Here is a 19,339-nt window from a genome sequence, read left to right on the forward strand (position 1 = left end):
GCGACTCACCACCTTTTCTCTCCTCACCACACCCAGCACAATCCCTTGTGCCTTGTCTATTTCTCTTAGTGTCTGCCTTCCTACTAGAGTGTTGCTTGGGAGCCAGAGTTCTGTTCTGTTTCCTGTGGAGCGGCCTAGACATTTTAGTACAGTCTGTTGAGTGAGTGAGTGAACTCACGTGGCTGTTGAGTTCCCGATACTTACAGAGCATTTTATGACCTATATGGTGCTCTAGGCAGATCTCTCCTGACCGGTCTGCTCACTTGTAGATCAGATTAAACCCAAACCTCATGATATTTAAAGTGTGTTGACTTCCTTGATAACACCATCTAGTTTCCTTGGGAGAATTTTTTTTTTTTAAGATTTGTTTATTGTTAAGTATGTTGGTGTTTTGCCTGATGTGTTTAAGGGTACCAAATCCTTTGGGACTGGAGTTACAGACGGTTGTGAGCTGCCATGTGGGTGCTGGGACTTGAACCCAGGTCCTCTGGAAGAGCAGCCATCTTAACCACTGAGCCATCTCTCCAGCCCTTCCTTGAGGGATCTCAACTACAGGCATTAAATTCTATTTCCCACCTCGGGTTGTTTGTTAGTACCATGGGACCAAGCTCAGGCTCTAGAGAACACTCATTTATTTTATCATTAGTCCCATAGAGCTGACGCTTGGGAACTTTATTGATTTCTGTTTATTGAGTTCCTACCGTAGCTTTGTTAGGAGGCCTGCCAAGCATTTCACTTGCTCTGTCCTTGGTGGCAAGGGAGTAGTGACATCCCATGCTGACGGTGCCCCCTGGAGCCGAGCAGCGCAGCAGTAATGGCGAATCTGAAATGCCAGCTTGTTTCTCTTTACAGGATTGCCTATTTATTTACCTCCTGCCCTGAGTCCAGTCTGAAGGCTCCACAGGCTCCCCTTGCCTTGTGCTCAGATCATTAGGTCTTTCTGACTACTGGATGTCATCTTTTTTATTAGTACAGCTGTGTGTGCTTGTTCCCAGTTTGGTTCTACTTCAGCCACCCCCTTGGCTCTCCTCCCCAGCTGTTTCAGTTTGTCTACTGCTGAATTTCACGTCACTGCCAGCAATGAAGGAGAGCAAAGGCGGCTGTCTGTTCATCAGGCAGCGGGTGACACATCCACTTGTCAGCCTGATCCTATTGAGTGTTGACTTCAGAGGATGATCAAAATACAGATGGTATCTGATGCTGAATGTTTGGGCTTAGCAGCACGCAGATGTGGTAACCCCTTATCACTTTGGGCTGGCTTACCAGTCCACAGAGAAGACACAAATAGGAAACTTTGATACACAGGGCAACGGAGCAGAAATTTGGCCCTCATTCCACATTCTTGACATTACCGGGTCTAGCTCACAGTGAAGACTAGCTTCTTGAGTCCCACCTGTATGGGGCTCTGCCTTGGGTCCATGCAGCTGGGAGCCATACAGCTGGTGACTTGATGGTCATGTCTTGTCATTCTGAATGGAGCAGACATGTGGCTGTAAAGCCCTGTGCTCATTAGGTTTTCACTTTCACCTTGCTTTCTTGTCCTGTTTAAGGACCCAGCCAGAAACCCAGAGGTTAGGGGTTTATAAACAGAACAGTTAGCTGAAATACTGTAATACCTTATAACTGGGCCTAAGAAGGCTCTCTCCCAACCCTCATGCCAGCAATTTATGCTTTTTTTTTTTTTTTGAGGCAGAGTTTCATATAGCCCAGGCTAGCCAGAAGCTCTCTATGTAGCAGAGGATGGTATTGAACTTGTAATCCTCCTGCCTTCCCTTCGTTAGTGTTGAAAACCACACATCTGTTCTGTGGTGTGCTGGAGACTGAAGGCAGGACCTCCTGTGTGAAGCATTCTACCCACAGAGCAGGGCCCTGGGCTGTGCTATGTTGTATAGAGCATTCGTTTAGATTATTTGATCTATGGTGTATATTTAAAAGTCTTAGCATTATTTGATTCCTAAAATCACACATTTTGTTGATATCTGATTATTATTATTATTATTATTATTATTTTGCTTATTGTGAAGCAGACAGGTGACTGTGCTGTCAGGCTTGGTGGCAGGCCTTTCCCCACTGAGCCTGTTCACCAGCTCTGGATTTATATCCTTCAGAAGTTAGAATCCATCCATTTCTAATCTCTTTCTCATGTTTAGGTTGTTAATTTTTTTGAGACATGGCTGGTCTCATGTGGTCAGACTGGCCAAGAGCTTGATGTATAGCTAAGGATGACCTTTCTTCCCGATCCTCCTGCCCCGCTCTCAGTACTGGCACCGTGGGTGCACACTGAGTACCCAGCCTACCGACCCTTTCTGTATATCATCGCTGCCTTTCTGCTTCTCATCCTACCTTGATTTCTCCCAGCACTACAGCTGAGAAAGGTCCTGTTGTGGCTGAGGCAGGAGGATTGCTGTGAGTTTGAAGCCAGTCTGAACTACCTGAGACCCTCTCTCAAATTTAAAATAAATAAATAAATAAATAAAGGAAAGGAAAGTTCATTTTTGCAATTTTCTTTCTTAGAAAGTTGTTTGCAAGGCTGGAGAGATGGCTCAGCGGTCAAGAGCACTGACTGCTCTTCCAGAGGTCCTGAGTTCAATTCCCAGCAACCACATGGTGGCTCACAACCATCTGTAATGAGATCTGATGCCCTCTTCTGGTGTGCCTGAAGACAGCAACAGTATACTCATATAAATAAAATAAATAATTTTTTAAAAAGTTTTTTGCAGTTGTCTTTTATCTTTAGGTGAGGCCTAAAGACGCAGGTTCCTACAGTGACTGGTTCATGGGACAGGTGCCTGAAATGATGGTCTCCAAAGGCACCCCTCTCACTCTGAGCTGCACACCAGGAAGTGGCTTCAGGAAGCAGGACTTCTCACCAGGAATTCCAGAGCTGAGAGAATGAAGCCCTGGGTCAGTGCAGAGCTGCAGGGTGAGGCTGGGGGCGGCTACAAGGGGCTTGGAGAGAGACTGCATTTTCAGTCCAAGGAGCTAATTCACAAAAATGGCCTCTCCCTGTGAAGGGAGTAAGGCCCTTCCCAGCTCCTTGGTGCTTTGGCGCTGGCATTTGAAGTATGTCCATATGCATGTTAACGAACCGCTCCGAGACAATCTGATTATGCAGTAGTTACTCGGTGAGAGTAGCGCCTCGGTGGAATGGAAACTTCATTTTGAGTCTAATATTAGACCTTGCTTTGGAAAATTCCTTTTAAATGATCACAAGCTGGGAATAGCAGAAGAATTTAACTTTCGACAGACAGCATTCACCAAGAATTTTTAACTGCTTATGTTGGGTCCCTGGGAAGGCAGATGTGAGAAACCTACTGGCCGATTGACGAGACCAGAGCTGCCTGGCTTACGGCAGGCTTCCTATCTGTGGCACATAAGTGTACCCCAGTCTCTTTTACTCAAAATGTTTTCATTCTTTGAATGTGAGCTTGGGGGAGAGGGAGGCACTGTTAGAAAGCCTAATCATTGAACAATCCAAATGTCTAGACTTGCAAACTGTTACTTCTGTGTCAACCAGCAGGTTAGCAGCCTAGATTTGTGGGTGCAGTGGGGCCAGCTGTCCTGCAGAGCCCGAGCCCGAGCCAGCTGGTTTCCAGAGAGTGTGTGTAGTGTGGCTGGCTGGATGAGTTTAGGTGAACTTACCCAGTTCAGATGGCTACCTAGCCTTATATTTAAAGCACTCCCACTCATATGGCCTGCCATTTTTTGAAGTTATATAAATATTAACTAATTTTGAAGTTTGTGTCCACTTCCTTTATAGTTATATTTTAGATGCTTTTAGAAAACCAAAAGTTTGAGAGATGTCTTTTTATGTTTTTAAAGGACTATTCTGAAATTGAAACACATCTCTTAATCAGTGCGTATGTTTAACATAGATTCCCTTTTCATTCGGTAATAAGTTGATGGTGCCCTAGACTTGGGCAAATGTATTACCATTACAAGGAGTTACTGTTACTGATCACCCAGTGGATGGTGGGCACCGCCTCTGTTGGGTGTCAGCCTCCCTGCCAACCCTGTGAAGGAGCAGTTACCATAGCCTGGTTTTTGAGATAAGGAGTCTGGAGCTCAGAAACGTGGCTGTGTCTCCTTGGTTATCAGCTCCTGGTGCTGGGGGAGTGGGGGTGGCCAGTCACTGGAATTCACATCTAAGACTGTTGAACTTGGGAGTCCAAGTTCTTTCTTGGCCCTCACCCAGTCCCTAAAGCAACAACACAAAGCATTGTCACGTGGTCCCTCTAATTTGTTAAATTTAACAGATCCTTTAGACTCATATAAATTATTGACGGGGCCAGAGAGATGACTCAGCAGATAAAGGCACTTGCTGGAAAGCCCGCTGCTGACCTGCAGTCAGTTCCCGGAACCCACCTAAGGCAGAAGAGCCCTGACTCCAGATTCCACAAAGGTTCAGCGCACACCCCACAGGACCAATGTTAAAAGAGTCTTACGCTTCTGCTCGTATGCTTAGACATTTGATATTTACTGTATGTGAATTAAAGCCATGAAATTCAAAACATTTACCCATCAAGCAATTCAAAGGCCAATCATGAATCCATTGTGTGTTAACATAAATAACATTTTTATTATATATAGCTGTTTCTAAAACAGAAAACTAGGAGTAACGTCAGTGTTTATGTGTGTCGGGTCTGTGTCATCAGTGGAGTTGGGGGGTCGGGGAACCGGACCCTCCCTCCCCTGCTCTATTCTGCCGCTGCCTCTTCTGGAGCAAACGGAGAAAGGCTGGCCTCACACAGATAGGGAATTGGGAGAGGGAGGTATATGTTGTCATGACATTGGATATTACGCCAAACTTCCTTTTGTTGTGTATGGTGTAAGTGTATACATTTGTTTGTGTGAAGGTCAGACGTAGGCTTTGGGTCCCTTTCTTCAATCTTTTTACATTTTTATTTTTTTTGGGATAGAGTCTCACTTAGTAGAGCCAGACAGGTTGGTTAATGAAGTTCAGGGCTCTGCCTGGCTCTGCCGTTGCAGACATGCGCCACTGTGCTTGGCTTCTAACATGGGTTCTGGAGATCCACACTGTGACCCTCATGCTTGTGTGGCAGGCATTTCACTGACCGAGCCACTTCCCCAGCTCACTAGAGGTTCTGCGTCTTTTCTTTTAAGCAGAATCTCTCGATATTGCCTTAGCTGTTCTAGAACTCGCTCTGAAGACCAGCTTAGCTTCAAATTCAGAGATCTGTCTGCCTCAGCCTCCCTAGTGCTGGGGTTAAAGGCGCACAGCACCACACCTTACCCAGTAGAGGTTTCTTACAGGTTGTCTACACTGTGGGACCTGAGATCCTGCCGGTGGGCTTTGGGTACTTTGAACCACTGACACCTTATGCCTGAAATCTTTGCAAAAGCATTTTGAGGACTCTAACCTATGAGGAATATCCCCTCTGCAAGCAATCCATGCAGAGCCCACTTGTGGCTCTCCTTCCTTGGGAGGTGTTTGTGTGCACGCACGCGTGTGAGCGCAAGGAGAAGGTGCAGCTGTGTATATGCAAAGGTACATGTGTGGAAGCCATAGAACAACTTTTTGGAGTCAGTAGCCTCTACCGTGGCATCTGTAGATCAAACTTAGGTTGTCTGGTTTGTACTGCAAAGATCTGTAGCTGCTGAGCTGTCTCTGTAGCTCAGTCTAGCCTGGAATTCATGGCATTCTTTCTACCTGTCTCCGCCCTTACCCATCTGCTAATGTCTCTTTGGAAAAGCCTGTCGTGGGGCTGAAACGAAGATGGCTCCATAGGTAAGTGCTCAGAGTGCTCTTCGGGGGACTCTAGTTCAGTTGCCAGCCCCCTTGTTGGGCTGCACAAACAGCCTATGACTCTAGCTCTAGTGGTTCTGGCACGCTCTTTTGGCTTCCGCAGGCACCTGTACTCTCATGCACAGATGCACATACAAACACACTCACGTACATACATACACATCATTTAAAATAAAAAATATTTTTTTAAAAAGTCCCTTGTTCCATCTAGTACTTGGAACTATTTATTCATGTGTTCATCTCAAGTTATTGTCACTAGTCACTTGAAATATTAGCAGGACTGGAGAAATGGTTTAGCAGTTGAGGACCCTGGCTGCTCTTCCATGGGACCAGCTTGGGTTCAAGTCCCATCACCCACATTGGTGACCTACAGCTTCAGTCCCAGGGGATCCAGCACCCTCTTCTGATCTCCATGGGCACACCAGGCACATACATGGTACAGACATAAATGCAGGCAAAGCATCCACTGCATAAAAACAAATCTTAAAGGAATTGGCTCACCCAATTTTGTAGATCTTTTAAAAGTTGCTACACCAGATTGTTCAGTATTTTAAAGGTTACATTTCTTACTATCACTACCCAGCTCATAAAAGAAGTGTTTCCTGAGGGGCTGAGGATATGGCTTGGTTGCTGTGAAATTCTACAGCCTTGAGTTTGGCTCTCCAGCAGCCATGTTAACAGCCGTGCATGGCAGTACCTGCCTGCAGTGCCAGCCCTGAGAGGCAGAAACAGGAGCCTCTGATAGCTGACAGACCATCATCTAGCCAGTTGGTGAGTTTCAGGTTCAGTGAGACACCTTACAGTAAGGTGGAGACCATCAGGGAAGAAGATACACTTGGTCTTCATAGGTACACTCATGGGCATGTGCACACATGCCTACATACATGCATGCACACAAAGTCCTTTACTAAGAAGGTATCAAAGTCACAATAATGGATGTGAGTTTCTTAGAATTATGGTTTTCTACTGAAATCACAGTTAACATTAAGATCATTAACATCAAATTCTACCCATGGTTTTTATTGACATAAGAAGTCCACTTAGTTCATTTCCTTGAACATGTCTACCAGATATCTCTGTCTAAACTACAGTTTGTCGTGTAGCCAATCTATCAACTGAAAGTGAGGTTTAATGAAATCAGTGTGGCCTGAGATGATGCGTGCTTGGTTGAAATGCCTTTGCCTGGCATGTTTGAGGTCCTGGGTTCCTTCTGCAGTACCACAAAGTAAAGTGTGTTGATGACAACTCACAACCAAGTCAAGTTCTCTCAAGGCAACTGTTGTTACTTTAGATTGTGTTATGGTGCGTCTCGGGTTGTCACGTAGGATGTCCAGTGATGCCCACACAGAGTAAGGGTCTAACTTTTACTGTTCTAATGAGGACACCCTTAGAGACACGGGCTTTCCCCTCCCACGGTGGCTGTGTGGTGGTGCGTAGTGATGACTACTGCTTGTCTCCATTGTGACGTCCTGGGACAAGCTAGGGATCTAATGCACTGTGGTCCAGACTCAGCATGGTGGAGAAGGCCAGAACCATTTTAATACTTAGAGGGAAATGGTGTTGCTGACCTTATAAGGGTCTTGGACCTCCCTGGAGATCCATGGAGTTCTCTGTCTACTAGGGAACTGCTGATGTGTCAAAGAGAAAGAGCTGGTGGTGTTCAATGTCATGACCTCTAGGAAGGAGAGCTAGGTACAGGGCGGCCTATGGACGGTGACAGTCCTCGGCATCCCCACTTTAGTGACCTAGAAGGCCTTGTCCATTTGGTTGTAGAGTTGGCAGTGCCATTAAACATGCTGGAACATCTACTTTAATAACTGGCCAGCAAATGTGTTGCCAAAAAAAAAAAAATTGTTCCCAGCAAGCTGTAGAAGCAGCTCTATCTACACAGACATTAGGAACAGAGTTTGAATCCCCAGCATCCGTGTGAAAAATGAAGGCACAAGGACTAGGGAGATGTCTCAGTAGATAAAGTACTTGCCTCCGCTCCTCAAGACTGGCATTCAGATTCTCAAAGTCTGTATAAAAGTTGGGCAGGCACGGTAGCCACCAGAGGCAGAGACTGGAACTCCGGGATAAGCTGGCAATCTAGACCAGCGAGATTCTGTGAGCAGGTTAAGTGGAAGACCTTGCCTCAGTAAGGGAAGAGTGGTTTCGAGGCTACCTTATGTCATCTTCAAGTCTCCACACACGTGCATGCACACATATGCAAATGGATATGTATAACATATGTATGTTCACATGCAAATGACAGATAGAATGCCAGGTACAGCAGTGTGCACTTGGGAAGGTGGGGACAAGAGAGAGGGTTCCAGGGTCCTCACTGGCCACCTGACCTGGTGAACCACTGGGCTCTAGTTTCAGCCAGAGATCCCATCTCAAAAATAATGTGGAGACTGATTGAGGAAGACAACCAGTGTTTGACCTGGGCCCACACACACATGCACACACGTGCACATGCCTTGATGCAGGGCTGGTGATGTATCCCAGTGAAAGAGCAAACAGGCCCATGTTTGCCCCCCACATAGAGAGAAGAGAAGCGTGCAGCTGTGTCCATAAGGCAGCTAAGGAGCTGGCTAAAGAATCCAGAAAATGACCTTTTCAACTTTGTCTTCTGTCTCTAAAGGGAAATCCCACCTGGCCATTGTGCAGCGAGTGAACAATGAGGGTGAAGGGGACCCATTTTATGAAGTTCTGGGAATTGTCACCTTGGAAGATGTGATTGAAGAAATCATCAAATCTGAAATCTTGGATGAGACAGACCTGTACAGTGAGTACCAGTGTCTCTGTGCCCTTGCTGCCACTGCCCTGCCGCGTTGACACTTCTCCCCAGGGTTGGGCCTCTCAAATATAATTGCACAGCATTGCCTAGTGCCTTTACCAAGCTAGAAGAAAGGGCAGACTTAGTGACACTGAGTGGCAGCTTCTCTTCCAAGGCAGCTTCTCCTGGCCATCAATGCAAGCACATTCAAATATTGACCTCTGAACTCCACAAGGGCATGCATAGGCACATGAACCCTCCCCTCGTACACACAGAGAATATTGTTTTCTTGTCTGCTTACCTGCCTGCTCTTGAAGGGCAGATGGGGGGTGGGGAGTTTCTAGATCAGGAGGGGGAGGGCCCCAGGGTGAACCCGTCCCCTTCGTGTTGGCCCTGCAGAGGGTCTCATCTCACTGAGTGCACAGCTGGCTCACTGCATCAGGGAACTGCATGCAGCCTTCACCCTCAGCATGCTTGTATCATATGCAGCTCTTTCTTTTCTTCTTTGTTTATTTTGGATACAAGTGTTTTGCCTGCATGTGTGTCTGTGCACCACATACATGCGGTATCCAACAAGGCCACAAGAGAGCATTAGATCGTCTGGGACTGGAATTAAGGTGGCTGTGAGCTGCCATGTAGGAGCTAGGAATTGAACCTGGGTCCTCTGGAAGAGCAGCTAGTGCTCTTAACCCCTGAGGCATCTCTCCAGCCCCACCCACATGAGGCTCTTTGAAAAGTTAATCCTGCCCAGGAGTGCCCAAAGCTCCTGGGGCAGGGAAAGATCACCTGGACTCTGTTTATCCTCTCAGCTTTGAAACAGAGCTTATAGGACTTGAGCTATTGGAGGACCCTGCTACATTCCAGGAATATGTGCTCAAAGAGAGTGATTTTATCTAGTCTTTTTACAAAGGAACATGACACATTTTAACATCTCCAAGGTTTTATAGCATCTAAGGAAGAAAACCTTTTAAATTGTTAAGAATTACCTTTGAACAATGTGCCCTGTACATCTGTATACGTTCTTGTCTGTTTCGGGCTTTTGACCTTTCCGCTGTCAGAGATGTCCTAGTAGAGAATGCTGTTCATTTATGTTCTTTCATCCTTTTATGATCCTGTATGATGCATGTGCAGTCATTATGTGGGTTCTAAGGATCCTCCTCAGGTTGCTAACCTTTGGGGGCAGTGCTTCACGCCCTGGGCCGTGTCACCGGCCCCCTTTCGTTCAGATTGAGCGTCTGTCTGTATGTCTGTTCCCTAAGGTAGTCCTTGCCTTTGGGAAGGCAATATAAATGCTTATGACATCTTAGATACTTGTTAATGGAAATGTCATAAATGTTCACTAAGCTCTCAGTGAAGGAACTCGTTTCATGGAGAAGTGTTAAGTGACATGTGTCCTCTTGGTATGAAACGCTGAACTTGTGGCTTGAGGGTTATTATCAATCTAGGTGAAAGGTCAGCCATGATAGCAGCCAGTTTCCATTAAAGAACCATTTCCAAGTGTAGTAGTGTAGTATTGACTAAACTTTCTGATTTTCACAATAATTTGAGATAGAAGTGTAGAAGTCCCTAGTCACTGATGTTTCACCCTGGACAAGGGCTGTGGTACACAGCAGAGTGAGCACCAGGGCCATGTCCTTTGCTCGTTTGATCTTTCTTTCTTTCTTTCTTTCTTTCTTTCTTTCTTTCTTTCTTTCTTTCCTTCTTTTTTTCCTTCTTTCTTTCTTTCTTTCTTTCTTTCTTTCTTTCTTTCTTTCTTTCTTTCTTTCTTTCTTTCTCCCCCCCTCTCTCTCTTTCTTTTTTCCTTCCTTCTCTCTCTTTCTCTCTTTCTTCTTCCCTTCCTTCTTTCTTTCTTTTTCTTTTTTTTGGGGGGGGTGGGCAGGGTGTTGAGGCAGTTTGACGCCGCAGCCTAGGCTGCGTTTGACTGTATAGTTCTCTTTCCTTCTAAGTGCTGGCACTCCAGGTGCTTGCCATTACACAACTGGGATCCCGTCATGTTGGGGTTTTCTTTCTCAGCACTTTATCCTGAAAAGTGGCTGTGTAGGGAATCCCTGTAGACCAGGGGCTGGCAGACCATAGCCCGTGCATATCTGCTACCTGATTTTAATCTGCCTACAAGGCAAGAGTGGCTTCTCGTGAATTTTAGTGACTGAGAAAAAAATCAACAGAACACCATTTATTTGTGAGACGTAGAAATTAAACAAAAGGTAAAATTTCTGTCAAGTGGTGTTGTGTTCATTCATTTACACACAGCTGCTTTGCAGAGAAGCAGCTTGGAATCGGCAACAAAAGCCAGAATCTGAGTGCTTCCTCTCTGGCCTTTTCCAGAGGAGGCTGGCTCGTTCCTCTAGGATCACCCCACGTTCACCTGACCTTGAACAGTGCATGGTCTGGGGCAGGAGTGTAGCGGGGGTGATGAGCAGAGAGTGACCTTCTTGGGGAATCTTGCTTGTGTGTTTATTTTCTTTCACCTGAGGTGGAGGCCCTCTATCTGGTAGAGACAACTTCCCTCCCTGTGGCCTGTCTTCCTCGGGGTGCTTTTGGTAGCACTAGGGTCCCGGTCTGCTGCTCTGTGATTCTGTGTGCTCCTTGTGGGGTTTCTCCTGTCTGCCCAGTCATATCTCAGAGAGGCTCTCTAAGGCAGCTGCAAACCCAGGAGAGGCCGTGCTCTCTGTCAGTTCTGTGAGACCCCCATGAGGTCACCGGTTCTGGAGGGATTCTAGCACCGTTTGAAACAGCGCATTTGTGTCTTCATCCATAAAGAGCCCTGATTTTGTTTTCTCTTTCCCCATTCTCACCTCAGCCGATAACAGAACAAAAAAGAAAGTGGCCCACCGTGAAAGAAAGCAAGATTTCTCTGCCTTTAAGCAGACGGACAGCGAGATGAAGGTTAAAATATCACCGCAGCTTCTCCTGGCCATGCACCGTTTCCTAGCAACAGGCAAGTGCGCTTATCACAGTATGAGATCTGCAGGCCCTGGAGCCTTCCTCACCGCACCGACTGGGGGGCTGGGGGTGGGGGCTGGGAAATGGGGTGACAAGTAATGCCACTTTGTGTTTTGTTTCTTTTTTTTGTTTTGTTTTTGTTCTGTTTTGTTTTGTTCTCTTTAAATTCTCTCCTCTCCTGTGTTCAGTGTCGGCATGAACCCTCTGAGACATTTGCCAGGGGTGGACCAGTAACTTAAAATTGGTCTGAAAGGTAAGGACGAATGTTAGTGCCACACTGCATGTGTATGGTAGGCCAGGTCATCTCCTCCAGCTAAGCCCCACGGCGAGCCGGCTGGTGGAGTAGGCTGACAGTGCAAACCAGGTATCACCTCGTTTGATTGGACAGTTGAGTAATTCTCTCTTCAGCTTGCCTTGGAAGAACAGTTTGGACAGCAGTGGTAATGCAGGTGCTAAGACTCACAACGAAGAAAAACAGGCGCACAGAGTCAAACCCTTATCTTTTATGGTTTTGATGAAAGGAAAGATTTACCAAGTTGGGCCTGGATTTCTTGGTGGCTTCTTCAAGTCAGATTGTTAACTTGGGCCCCATCCAGAGGCAAGAGTTCACATAGTTAAAGCTACCAGCCCAGCCAGCACTGACTGCTTCCAAGTGGTCAAGGCTAAAAGACCTAAGAGACTGACTGGTTAACCTTCTCACATCCCCAGGCAGCCCAGTAAGGTGCTCTGTTGGCCAGGGAAAGCACGAGTAAAGCCTGGAGACTCCCAGAGGCTTATAGAAGACATCTGTTTCCAGGACCGGCCACTAAGCTTTCCCTAAGAGCAGTGTGTGCATACATGTGCCCTGAAGGTCATCAGTAACGTGTGCCAGGATGCCACCTACTGTCAGATACATGGGCATGCACACTGTTCTCACTTAGGACACTGGAATGTGCCCATGACCCCCACCCCACCCCCCAGGCCCCTGATATCAGAGTATGTGTGTGTGCCAAGACCACACTTGTGGTTCTGTGTGTACACGCACACACAGGGTTCACAGGCACACTAGCCTAGGCAAAGCACTGGAAAGAAATACTCACCAAATTGCTCTGAATGGGTAGCCAAGAAGTCAGCTTACAGACGATTTTTATTTTCTTTATTTTTCTGTAGTTTCCAAATTCCCTGCAATGTACTGTCTTACTATGAAAAAGTCAGATGTGTGAATCCAGAATTTGTAGCTTTTATATATAGCATCTAATTTAAAAATACATTTCAAATATCTTGCTGTTATTATCTTCCTATTCTGGTACCGTTGCTGCTCTTTGTGGAAGAACCACACTTAAGTCAGTGTTACCATGGAGTTCACATCCACGGCAGCACCCTGGAGTCAGCAGCTTTGAGTTTTCTGTTGTTTTAGATGAAGAAACTGTCTTTGTCCGTGCCAACCACCATTTCCTCTTTCATTGGCAAGTCAGAGTGCATGCTGATGTGTGCACGGCCTTGCTTTTCTTCTGAGTCTCTCCCTCCATAGTCCCTGGAATTCCTCAGGAGAGTGGTGTGGGAGAGCAAGGTTGTTGGAGCCCGGGTCTATGCACCTGTCCTAACCCACGTGCTTCTTGACCGTGTCCTCCTCCCATGGCTGGTGGTGGCAGTCAGACTGTTGTGGCTTGAGTTAAGGGTACCCTGGCCCTCAAGGAGGGGGTCTCCTGATCATCACTTCCATCAGTCAGAAATATAGGGCGTTCATATGGGGCAGAAACCAACGGCAGGTTGAAAGGAAAGCTTGAGAAGGGCCAGACATGACTATTCCGCTATTGTAATTTCTCCCAGGTAATCTGACCCCAGTGGCTCACCAAACGGAAGGCTGGTTCACCTGTGTTATATCTTTCTGTCGCCAAGCATCCTTCTGACCTGAGCACCTCGATTGCTAGCACGGCCTTTGCCCTTCCTTGAAGTGTAATGTCAAGTTGTGTTTGTGTCTATAGAAGTAGAAGCGTTTAGCCCATCCCAGATGTCAGAGAAGATCCTCCTAAGGCTGCTAAAGCACCCCAATGTCATCCAGGAGCTGAAGTACGACGAGAAGAACAAGAAAGCCCCTGAGTGCTACCTCTACCAGCGGAACAAGCCCGTAGACTACTTCGTCCTCATTCTTCAGGTCAGGACTCGCTCCGTGCTGCTCGCCCTTGCTGGGCATCCAGCTCTGCTCTGAGGAGGCCTGGCATAGGCGAGCAGCTTGCCTTCTTAACTTTGAGTGTGTGTGTGTGTGTGTGTGTGTGTGTGTGTGTGTTTATAAGGGGGCGGTTCTGGAACCCCACTTGCATAGCTGGGTGAAGGTTCTAATAGGAGCTGGTGCACTCATTTCATGTCTAATACCGAAAGGCATCACACTCTGCTGCTGTGCCAAGCCAAGTGACCAATGTCAGTACTGGCTTTTGAGCATTTGCTAATGTGCCTGTTCTTGTCCAGATCTTGGTGGGCATTTGAAATCTTTATTCTGGGTTCCTTGGGTCCTCTTGATATCATCTTTTCTTTTGTCCATTCCTCCTTAGGACTTGGTCTTTTACAGTGACCGAGACATATCTTGGGCCCTCTTCTGGTATCTTAGTGTCTATCCTAGTACCACTGTGAACAGAATCCATTTAGTGCCAATGTCTCCGCTCACTGACCAGACTGTTTGGCTAGAAACTGCCTTAATAATTACAGTCCCCTGAAATATTGGTAACCAATAGTGACCAACGCCCTGTCATTAATGTGACACAACCACAAATGTGCTAGGAAGGCCATTGTTCCCAGCCATCTTGGAGCACTTGTGATGTCACAGTTGCATATAGCAGGCACTGCACTTGGCCACCCGGAGTATCACTTTAGTTTGGGGGACTTTTGTACCTCTTCTGTAGCAAGTCACGTGCTCAGGAGTCTAGGCTCCTTTTAGTACAAGGATACTGACTGTGTGAGCCTCCTCCTGCTTCATGGTTGCTTCCTGGATATAGGCTGGGGGCCCCACAAGAGCATTATCAATACTCAGCAGACCCTACCTATGTCTGAATACCTCCGCATGTTAGATACTCTGGCCTGTCTGCTGAGCTGAAGCCATGATTTTACAAGTAGTAAGTGTGGCTGATGAACAGGCCCATGGCAGTATTTAAGTTGCAGACTTTGGCAAAACCCAAGTTCTTGCAAACTAGCCAATTATCCAAGGTACCAGAGAATAGCAGGACAAAATGCCATGCCACCCTCCGTCAATCTGGCACAGCTGTCATCGTTTGCCAAGTACATTCCACCCCAAAATCCTGCCACCCAGGCACAGTCCATGCCAGGGTCTAGAGCATGCTCTCCGCATTTCAGGAACATGGGGGAAGCAGCAATGCCTGCCTTCCCTGCTTTCCTGCGTTCTGCAACTCCAGAAAGCCCCCTTAAGTCACTGATTGGAAATCAGGATTACACGCAGAAGCATATCATTTTAATATTAGTATTTTAATATTAATATTTGCCACAGGCTCTTGTGGAGCCTAGGCTGGCCTCAAGCTTTTTTCTTTTCCGCCCGTGTATGGCATGCACACTTTTGGCATGTATGTGGTTTACGTACATGTACGTGTTCGTGTGCTCATGGAAGCCCAAGGTTCGTTTGGGAACCGTCTCCCATGGCTCTTCATCTCATTCACGGAAGCAGGGTCTCTCAGTCAAACCCAGGACTCACTGGTATGGCTAGTCTTGTTGGCCAGCTGTCCCTCCCCTCTGAGGCTAGAGTTACAGGTGGTCCACTGCACCCAGCGGGCATTGCTGTGGGCATCTGGGTATCCAAATTCTGTCTTCGTGGTTGAGCATGTGTATGCGCCACACAAGCAGGTTACACGGTGCTGGTGTCAGACCCCGGGTTCTGGGCACACTTGGCAAGCACTCTGCCACCCAAGCTGCCTCTCTGTCCCTCATTAGAAGGTTTCAGTTTAAGTCCTATATCAAATAAAGCTCAGCTTATTCAAAGTAATGATCTGAGTGAGCCTGATTAAAAGACTATTTCATCATTTACATAACAAAATATAAACTAAAATATGAATGAAAATAAATCTTCAGGAGCTGCAGAGATGGCTCAGCGGTTAGGAGCACTGGCTGCTTTGTCAGAGGTCCTGAGTTCAATTCCCAGCAGCCACATGGTGGCTCACAGCCATCTGTAATGGAGTCCAATGCACTCTTCTAAGGGTGTGTCTGAAGATCGCTGTAGTATACTCATATAAATAAAAAATTAATTAATTAAAAAAATAAATCTTCAAGTTTTTTAAAGTAGACTTTTAGAATATGCTAATGTATTTTAATAAATGAGATAATAAAATCCTGATAAATCACAATGAAATCTGTATTGGCTCTATGTGTTTTTGAGAAACCTGTATCTACTCGTAGAGCTACGGCAGGGGAATAGCTGAGTGGTAATGTGCCTGCCTCACCTGCGTTCCTGCCAGAAACTAGGGGACAAGCTGAGCACATGGCAGCCATGTGTAATCCCAGCACTGGGGTGGGCACACAGGTAGGGTCCTGGGCTCCTTGGCCAAAGAACTAAGGCTAATCTGTGAGCCCCAGGCCGGTGAGAGACCTCATCTAGAAATAAGGAGGGACGTAGTTTAGAGAACGCCACCACCTAAGGTTGTCCTCCAGCAAGCCCACAGCTGCATGCACAACTGCACATCCATCTTCATGTGCCATGGTGAGCATGGAGAGGTCAGAGGTCAGCCTTGGGCGTCTGTTCTCTTCTAGCACGTTGGTTCCAGGACCCAACCATAGTCCTCGGGTGTTGTGGCAGGTGCTTCACCTGCTGTGCCCCCACGGCACACAGTGTGATGGGAGTGTTTTTCCACCAGCATACCAGGAACAATTAGATGATAATTTTAAATTACATAACCAGTATGATAAAATGAAGAGTTAGAGATAGTCAAACACAGAATGCTCTTTGGGGAGGGTCAGTTTTGCTTTTCTGAGGCAGGCAGCGTATCTTGTATTGTCAGGCTGACCTCATACTTGGCTATGCAAGTAAGGACAACCTTGTTGAACTCCTGATCCCCCTCCTGCCTTTAGAATATAGACTGGGTGACTTAACTGTGTCCCAGTGCACCGCGTAGTAAATAGAAAAAAAGATAAGTTTCAGAAGCCTACCTAGGTAGATGATAATGAAATCAGGAGTGAAATACGACATGGTGGTAGCTGGGGGCACACCCCATTGGGAGAGTGCTTGCCTTCCTGATTAAAGCCATGGGTTTGATCCTGAGCACGGCTTAAATGAGTATGGGAGGTGTTCACTCATAGTCTGCACCCTGAGGAAATCAAGGTGACGTCAGAAGTTCCAGGTCACCCTCAGCTGCAGATTGAATTCAAGGCCAACCTGAATAGTGTGAGAGCCTGCCTGTTTTTGTTTTTGTTTTTTAATTTGTATTCATTATCCCCCTCCTGGTCTGCCTTCTGACAGTTTCTCGTCCCATTCCTTCTCTCCCACTCTGCACTCCCCATCTCCAAGAGGATGTCCACCCCCAACCCCCCACTCCCTGGGGCTTCCAAGTCTCTCAAGGGTTAGGTGTGTCTTCTCTCACTTATATGCACCGTAACTGTAACTGCTAGACACAGTTTTTCTTACCAAAAGGCAAGCTGGACCAGATCACTGTCATTTCTATAGTGGCTGTGTGTCTGTGTGTGGGGAGGTCTTATCCATCCTCCGGGAAGTAACATATCTAAATATCCAAATAAGCCACTGCTCTCCCCAGCACAGGGCAGACTGTGAGCAGTCTCCAGCACAGTAAACAGAAAGCCTGGGCCCCGCCTCTGCCAGGCGTTTAGTGGACAGGAACTTCCCCTGGCATTACTCTTGCTCTTGTCACATACAGATTAATAAATACCCCTTTCTTCTTCCTCCTCCTCTTCAGCTGTCCCATCATATTTCTCAAAGCTTCTGATACAGATTTAAAAGACATGTTTGCTCTAAAGTGGGTTTCACTCCCTTCTCAGATTAGTGTTTATTTGTAACCTCTCAGGTCTTTGGCTGCGTTTAAACGACTCTCACTGTTCTTTGGGTGCACGCTGCCACTGTTTGACCTGCAGTGGACGTGTCTGAGCTGTCTCTGGGACTGCCATGCGCTCTCTTTTCTGTGCTCTCCTGCTCAGGGTTTCTCCAACCTCGACGTGCACGGGAATTGCCCATGATCTTGTCGAATGCTCCCAGTTGGTGCAGAATCGAGCTTAGCCACTGGGATTTGAGTCTTGCCTCTTAGTACACGAGTATGGTTGTAAACAACCAGATGGATATGTATGAATTAATATTTTTGCCCACCATTTTTTAAAATATCCATTTCTGAGGTGAGCTTGCAGAATCCTAGGCTCCCATGTACAGCCACCAGATACAAAGCCATGACTAGATAGCTTGTAAGTGCCGCAGCCACACGAGGAGCAGACGGGCAGCTCTGAGTGGCATGGGCAGGAGACACCCCACATTGTCCTCTTGGCACCCACTTCCCTGGCTTCTTTCCCATTTTCCCTTTCCTTTCCCTCTTTTCATCTGTCACAAGATCGCAGACAGTCCAGGCTGGCCTTGAGCGTTGCCTCCTATGCACTGGCTTTACAGGCACGCACCTAGCTTTATGCAGACCACGCTTTGTATATGCCGGGCAAGCACCCGACCAATGGAGCCACATCTGCAGCCGGCTCTCTCCTCTCTGAAAGCGAGCCCCAGTGGTGGTTTTGTGACTGCAACGAGCACAGGAAGCACCCAGCCCAAGAGTGGACCGGCCACAGTAACCACAAGGTTATCTACTGCATGGGTTATTGGGCCATACTGACTCAGATAGCGTCATATCTGACTAGGATCCGGAGGAAGCGGAGATTCTGTGACTGACTTCTTACGTAGGAAGCCATCCTTGCTCCAGAATTACATGTCCTTCCAGAGCCTCTTTAAGACTGTTATTAAGAATTATTTTTAGACAGGACCTTGCTATATAGCCTGGCTTTGAACTTGTGATTTTCCTATCTCTGCCTCCTGAGTTGGGATAATAGTGACATGCCAGCATATCCAGATAGGCCTCCTTCTCACCCTATCCATTTACAAATCACCCTAGCTCCTCTGAGAAAGGCTGAAGCCCCTCATGTCCTGTTCTGTTTTTTTTTTTTAATTTATAGAGTAAGCTTATGAATATTTCAAAAGTGAAGTCAGTAACGTAGAGCCTTTCCTATAAGGAAACGCTGTGTGGGGGCAGCCACTTGATTCTAAGCCATTTCCCAGTAGGGATGGCCCTAAGCTCAGCCCGGTGAGGTTATTTGAAACTACTGACACTTATATAAACAGATGTTCCTGTTGTCCCCAGAACCTGCCTGTCAGAAAAGCTTCCCTCTGTGGAGGGGCGGGGCGCAGCAGCTTTAAACTCGAGCAAATGGAGAACTAGCCAGTGCTGGGCCTGGGGGGGGGGGAGGGGCCTTTTTTCATTTTTTAATTTATTTTATTTTTCATTAGATATTTTCTTTATTTACATTTCAAATGTTAGCCCCTTTCCTAGTTTCCCCTCCGAAAATTCTCTCTCCTCTCTCCCTGGGGAGGGTCCTTTAATCTGAGGTTTTAGTACTTTTTTTTTTAGATTTGTCTTTTTATTTTTGTGTATGAGTGTTTTGCCTGCATGTTTTTTTGTGCACTGTGTGTGTGCCTGGTGCCCTTGAAGGCCAGAAGAGGGGCTCAGATACCCTGGGACTGGAGTTATGGATGGTTGTAAGCTGCCTTGTAGGTGCTGGGAACTAAACTTGGGTCCTCTGCAAGATCAACAAGTGCTCCAAACTGGTGAACTGACTGGACTGCCCAGCCCCATGCTGGGATTTTATTTCTCATGTGTTAGCTTCTGTGTGTGTGCTTGTCTGCGGAGGATTTCACT

The 19,339-nt window shown here is 46.8% G+C and overlaps 1 protein-coding gene across 3 annotated transcripts in view; it reads left to right on the plus strand.

Moving 5' to 3' along the window:
• Nucleotides 1-19,339, plus strand: part of Cnnm2 (cyclin M2) — a 121,747-nt gene that overhangs the window by 88,674 nt on the left and 13,734 nt on the right. For 2 of the 3 annotated variants that reach the window (NM_033569.3, NM_001102471.1), the window contains exons 2-4: nucleotides 8,394-8,537; nucleotides 11,329-11,466; nucleotides 13,436-13,605. In NM_033569.3, the coding sequence (NP_291047.2) occupies nucleotides 8,394-8,537; nucleotides 11,329-11,466; nucleotides 13,436-13,605 (452 nt within the window). Of the gene's footprint in view, nucleotides 1-8,393; nucleotides 8,538-11,328; nucleotides 11,467-11,659; nucleotides 11,731-13,435; nucleotides 13,606-19,339 lie in introns of those variants that run through there. The other variant, XM_006527489.4, reaches the window with a different exon arrangement.

This window comes from Mus musculus, chromosome 19, assembly GCF_000001635.26.
Source record: "Mus musculus strain C57BL/6J chromosome 19, GRCm38.p6 C57BL/6J".
Lineage (NCBI taxonomy): Eukaryota > Metazoa > Chordata > Mammalia > Rodentia > Muridae > Mus > Mus musculus.